Genomic DNA, 6,903 nt, shown 5'->3' on the forward strand with positions numbered 1-6,903 from the left:
GCATAATGACAATTTAATAAGAACTTCAATCCTATTCATCCCATGAGAATACTACTGTGACGTCCTTCAGAGAGCTTTGTGATTGCTCAGTCCTACGCCTAAGCCCTATAAAATGATGGCTTTGAAATGCTGGTCAGGGTAGAGTGAAAAGCAGTTGCTGGCAATAGTAGCCAACCCTCAGCCAGTACCAAGTCCTGGTTCAGCTCTAAGGGCAAGAGCACCTGGTGGAGACTTTGTCGGCCTCAAGGGGCTTCAGCACCTGAGACAGCTCTAATATTCTCCTTGGAACAGAAAGCTCCCTAGGAAAACTACTGAACAAGGTAAGTGAAAACTTTACCTTTCTTCTTTTTTTTCCTCCCCCTGCCTCTGGAACTTTTCTCAGGGTATATTGAGTTTTTCTTTCTCTTGAAAAAGAATTTTACAGTGTTCCTCCTTTACAACAACAAAAATACTGGTTTGTAAGTCACCTGGTAAGTATAGAAATGCCTCAACTTCCCACATATGAATGGGTTTTCTGAATTCTTTAGTTGGAAAATGCTTTACCTTGTTTTTTCTTTTACTCAGTGCCCCTTTAAAAATAATGTGTTAAAGTAGGGTTTGGGTTTTTTTTTTTTTTTGGCTTGTATATAAATTTTTGACTGAAGGTTCAGTGGATACATTTGTTTTGGAAGTTTCAACTTGTTTTTTAGTGCTGTTCTTTCTATTTCATATGTTAGTTATGTGAACTTAAAAAGCATTTATTTTCCTCTTTAAATTTAAATGCTGTGAGTTTTACAGACAGCACAAGAAACAGACATCAAACTCCTACATTTCTATTTAGAAGCTATTTAGAAATGAAATGTGTAAGTGTATTAGATGTAAAAATATACAGGCTTTGTATTTAATATATTTTTCCTTTTATGGTAAAAATTATTTCAGTGGTAATATGTGGTTCAATGATTTTTTTGTATTAATTTTCACTACTAATTGAGTTAGTTTGTTCAAAACCAAACTCTTTATGGAGATTAAGCTCCATGTTAATTGTAACATCTACAATTAAAAGAGGAAAAAATGTATATACAAAATAATTTTATAAAGATATGTATATACATATATACCTACATTATTAAATAGATGACACTCCAGTTTTATATTAATCAGATACTAAAAACTTAGAGTAAAAGAAGAAACTTTAGTTTCTTGAAGTTGTTTCCTTAGTTAGAAAAAATACTAGACATGGATGTTACAACTCTGTTATAAGGAAATTGTCCCTATAGTTACTTCCAGTACTGTAAGAGTATTGCATTCAATATATGCTTGTGCCTAGTGAGAGACAGGCAGCAGTTGGAAAAGATCCTAATTTTTATTCAAACACCATTCACACACACAAAAACCTTTTTGATTTAAAAAGTAATCATATTGCAGTTTAACCCTTTCTGTATGATGAAAATTACTTTTTCTAAACTCTGCAAGAGCCTTAAGACATTACTGCTAGACACTCAGAATGACCTTACTGGAACATCTGTGGTTGGACAAGCTGATGTGCTTCTCTCCCCTTTGAGGTGCAGAGAGATGGAAGCGAGAAGCAAACCCCAGCTACTCCTGGTCCTGATATTTTTCAGCGTGCTTTTCTCGCAGACCCTGGCATGGCCTCTTTTTGGAGCACCTTCTGCTCTAAGGTAGGTTCTCTTTCAGTTTAGACAGTTGAACATTCCTTCTCCATGGAAATAGGAATTTCCTATATGTTATTTTGGACAGCTCAATTTAAAACATTAGGTATTACTTATTTAAATCTGTTGGTTGACATGTTAAGCAAGCTTTTTTCAACTTCAGGTCCACATGATTATTCTGAGTCTTGGAATTCACTCTCAGGGCCAGAGAGACAGTGTCAATGACTAGTTTTATGGGTAGGGTGGATCACATTTCCAAGCAAGGCAGAAGGAAGGTTTGATTTTCCTTTCATTCGAAACCAGTTTTAGATGAGTAATGAGCTATTCTCCATTGTCATCTCTGTTCAGTTCAGTTTCTGTTGGAAAAATAGGTGTCCAGTTGCCTACCTCATTTTAGTTCATTTTTTTATCATAATATAATTTTATTTCATGTTCATAGAGAATGACAATCTTTTATGGGATTATGTACTTTATATGTTCCCTTCCCATTATCATCAAGAATAAGCAATTGGTGATTAAGAGGACTAATTTGGAAAAATGAACTGATCCCAGGAAGTAAAGAAATCTGGATTTACTCCTTCATACTTTTATTAAAGTGAAAATTTGCAGCATAATTATACTTTCTATTACTTCATCAACTAATTCAAAATTGGGTTTAGTTCATTTTTAAGATCAGTCGGCAAATAATCATAAGATGAGTAGTTGATTAGTGGAATATGCATAAAATCATGTTGGACAGATTAGGCAGAATCAATTTGTCAATATTAAGGATTGTGGGGTAATTGATCTACTGAGACATCCTCCCCCAATGAATGAATTTTAAGGGACTTGGTTTTTTATCGTAATTCCTTAGTTTTACTGCTCTCTATGTTGTGTTTCATATTTCAAGTTCATACAGTATAATAACTCACCTTCTAAAGCTTTATCTGAAATAAATTTATGCTAAGGAAGGAGACAGTAAATGGAAACTACATTAGTTTCCTTCCAGTTTACAGGGACTACTATATCTAAGCACAAATAATCACTTCTTTGCTTATTTTCTTATTCCTAATTCTTTGTTCAAGGTAGGCTTATGCTCGATAGAGTAAATAATCTCTTAGCTGTTAGTGGTTCTCTGTGAAGTCTGTTTAAAGCCAGATCATACATTGCTTTGATAATTAAATAGAATGAGTCTATCTGAATGGTTATATCACAAGAGATGAATAATCTCAAGAATGCCGAAGTTTGCATTGATTGCTAGGCTTCATACTCAAAGAGGGCTGCTTGTTACTCTCTACCAGCTACTGCCTCACCAAAAAATACACAAGTGCCCGGCAGGCGACACACTCCTTAGAAGTTTACCCCAACAGTGAAAATATGCACACACATAATTTTAACAGTATGCTGGTGTTCAAAATGTGCATGAATTCACAAGTATAATCATATTCCATGTTTAGGCATGTCTATGCTTAGTCTCCCAGTAAAGCATCGTATATCCCTTATTAAAATTGTGTTACTATGTAAGAATGGAAACAAAAAAGCTCGACAAAATTCATTGAATTTGAGTAACTATTCAGAGATGGAGAAAGTCTTCGGACTTGGTCAATACATAGAAATACATCACATCAAGGTGAATCTTTGAAACAAAGTTTAGGGACTTAGAGAAGGAAAAATAGTTAGTACTCAGGTCTTGAGAGATGTTGAGACGAGTGATACTGACCATCAACAAATACATGAATTGCTCCCAATTTTCATATTGAATATAAAAAATTTTCCAAAGTTTCTATTTTGCATAAAATCTTTCTACCTGTGAACTTTGCAAAGTGAAGCTATTGCCAAGGAAGTGTACTTTGCTTCATGCTCTGAAAGGCTGAACTAAGTAGCTCTTCTGGTACATAAAGCCTGTTAAAGTTGTATGGCATGTATTTTATGGGGTAAACAGAAATTCCACTATTTATACTCTCGTAAACCATAGAAGCCATTAAATCAATTATGCTATCCATATATTGTGAATGGGTGATATATCCTAAGATTTTGAATAACTCATTTCAAATGTTTGTAAAACCATAAGCACTAGCTTCTGAGAAATGAATGTATTATACTTTACAGTATTTTTTCCTAACAGGATGGGTGACAGAATACCTTTTGAAGGAGCAAATGAACCTGATCAAATTTCATTAAAAGCAGACACTGACGTTTTACAAAATGCATTAGCTGAAAATGACACACCTTATTATGATGTATCCAGGTGAGTTCATTTTTATTGTTTTATTTTAGAAAATGCTTTTTTGAAATCTAAACATTTTGTTTTTGTGTCACCATGAAGCTACTCTCACAGCATAGCGCTACGAGTTTCCATGTGTCATGGCTTCATTCAGCCTGATTTGTTGAAGCTTGCTGCTGTACGTGATTTTCATGCAGAGAGGTTGTAACAGGCCAGGCTGAGCAACTCATCCACTTATATTCTGTTGCATAAATTTTTAGCATCAGAAGGTGTGCCAATTCTTGTAAAACTATAGCATTTATAGCATTCAAGAGTTTCACCTCTATGTAAAGAAAAGGTGTCTAATAATAAAAGCTATGCATTTCACGGAACCATTTGTCCAGAGCAGCATTCCAGTGTAGACAGGGTAACTCTATAGAAAAGACAAAGCAAAAACTATTTCTCATTTGGATGGAAAATTTGGTTGATATGCTCTGTGATCCCTTCTATCTTAAGAGATTTTGTTTCCAAATATTTTGGTAGAAGAAATAGCAAAAGGCATAAGAGGATTTTTTGCTAAAATCAGGAGAATTTCCCTTTGCATATAGCTTTATTCAGAATAGAAGAAATAAAGCACCATAAATAAATAGAAACTAAATATATTTTCCCACCAGTATTTCTTAGGAGAGAATTAGTTTTATAGGTTCTACCAGAGAATATTATTTTAATATTGAGATATGCTTCTAAAAAAGCTAATTTCTTTAATTTTTCAAACTGTAGGGCTGGAAATATAGATAAAAGTCATTAGAGTAAGTCAATAGATTATACTGTTTATTGGGTTGTTAGAAAACCTCCTTTTGGATTTAAGTTTACATGAGGAGCTCTCAAATAAGTTGATGTTTCTTTTGTATCTAATGAGCCAAAATGATATTTTAGCAAACTATTTACAAAATAATGACTATACTTTCTTCCTTGTTTCAGAAATGTCAGACATGCTGATGGAGTTTTCACCAGTGACTATAGTAGACTCTTAAGTCAACTTTCTGCCAAAAAGTACCTTGAGTCCCTTATTGGAAAACGAGTTAGGTAAAGTGAGTTTATTATTTTTTAAAAACATGTTATGATTATTAAATTTGACAATGATATTTTCACTGTAAACAACTAATTTTCTTTATTTGAAATGGATAACTCTTGATAATGTTTAATTTAGTTATCAAATAATTTATATTCTTCAATAAAATGTACCAGGCCCATGGATTAAGAAAAGAAGTTTTCCTAGTAATATCATACTCATTGGCTCCAGACACACTTGTTTTTCTTAAATAATAATCATTTATAAATCTGCAAACAAACTGAACTAAACACAGTAAAAAATAAATAAGACATAGTACAAACTGAAGCAAATTTTAAGGTTAACCTTAGTGTTTGTGTTTTACTTCCTGCTCAAAGCAAACATTGGAAGATTCTGTCTTTAAATGGCCAATAACTGAATATGTAGAAGATACTACTCAGAGTGACATAGCTTCATAAAGAAATATTTATTTTTTAAAGAACTTTTCCTTCCAATGGCAGAACACAGCTTCAAGTAGTCCCCATTTTTTTTTTTGATAAATTATTTGCTCAGTTAGGACAGAATGTGTCTAAAGGCACTCCCAGTAAAGGCCAGAGTATGTTGAATGATTCCTTGCTCCCCTATCCTTAGACTTAGATGCATTTTTCTTTCAGTCTTTCTTTTATAGAAAATGAGTTGGGAGTTGGAATTAATTTTTTTCTGACTCCAAGAAATTCAGACCTTTGGTACCTTTATCATTTCTTGTTAAAATTATTTGGTCTCCTTATACTCTCGTTTCTTAGCAATAGCATCTCAGAAGACCAGGGACCAATCAAACGCCACTCAGATGCAGTCTTCACTGACAACTATACCCGCCTTCGAAAACAAATGGCTGTAAAGAAATACTTGAACTCAATTCTAAATGGAAAGCGGAGGTAAAGAAACAGAGAGCTTGCTAAAATGAGAAATTGTAAACGACTTTCAAAATAGAAGCTGCATATGGAGATGTCTCTCTCTCTCTAGCTCTGAAGCAGTAGTTCTCAACCTTGGCTAACATTAGACTACCCTGGAGAATTTAAAAAATACTGATGTCTGAGCCTAACCCAAGACCAAGTGCCAGGAAACTAGTGGTTCTAGGGATGCGGTTCTAGACCCTGGTAGTTTTTAAGAGTTCTCCAGTTGTTTCTACCGTGCTTCCAGGGTTAAAAAGGATGACTGTAGAGACATCTAGTCTGAGTCTGGGAACAGGTTTTATCAAAAGTGTTGATTTTTAAAACATGTAAAGGGCAGTCAACTAGCAATTTGGTACCACATGGAATTCCCTTTACCTGCATATATAATATCTGCATTTTACCGAATTAAACCATGAATTACTTTGTCTTCTCAGATTCAGTAAAACCTATGTCTCTCCGTGGTGTGTAAATATCGGAGCACAATATATAGGACATGTGGTACTCTCTCTTTTTATTCCAATTATTTTTGTTTAGATGGTGAGTATGAAGGACAATTCTGTTTGGGTGAAATCAGGCAAGATGACTCTTTGCCCACCAGATTATAATTCTGTAAGAAAACTTTTAGACACTTGAAGATTGAAGAACAATTCATAGGTAATGACTCATCTGAAGAGGAATTGTTTAGCTCTTAGTGCACTTTACAGAGAACCTAAAACAACCTGGGTCACACATCACCTCTCCTTTAGAAGCTTTCTCATCCAAGAGCCTTAACATGCACGATTCTCTCTTTCTGGTCTGCAGCAGTGAGGGAGAATCTCCTAACTTTCTCGAAGTGATAGAAAAATGATGACAAGTTCTGTGGAGCAAAGCTGTTGACAGCTTCCCAGTGGTGAGTATCACTGTGCATTATTATATTCTAGTAGCAATCATCTATTTAAGTAGGTAAGAGTCACTTGGTGAAAAACATCTTAGAGTTCTCTCAGTGAGACCTCATCTAAGAAGGACGCTTCTATCTGAAGTGGACCCCAGCTTAGTAAACAGCTTGAAACGATTCGTGCATTGTTCTGA

General features: G+C 34.5%; 1 protein-coding gene across 1 annotated transcript; it reads left to right on the plus strand.

Annotated features, from left to right (window-relative positions):
• Positions 1–1,391: 1,391 nt before the first annotated feature.
• On the plus strand, positions 1,392–6,682 carry VIP (vasoactive intestinal peptide). Its single transcript, XM_004316238.3, has 5 exons — positions 1,392–1,658; positions 3,754–3,876; positions 4,813–4,917; positions 5,686–5,817; positions 6,637–6,682. The coding sequence occupies exons 1-5, from the start codon at positions 1,420–1,422 to the stop codon at positions 6,680–6,682; spliced, it is 645 nt and encodes a 214-aa protein (XP_004316286.2). The 5' UTR covers positions 1,392–1,419.
• The last annotated feature ends 221 nt before the right edge of the window (positions 6,683–6,903 follow it).

This window comes from Tursiops truncatus, chromosome 12, assembly GCF_011762595.2.
Source record: "Tursiops truncatus isolate mTurTru1 chromosome 12, mTurTru1.mat.Y, whole genome shotgun sequence".
Lineage (NCBI taxonomy): Eukaryota > Metazoa > Chordata > Mammalia > Artiodactyla > Delphinidae > Tursiops > Tursiops truncatus.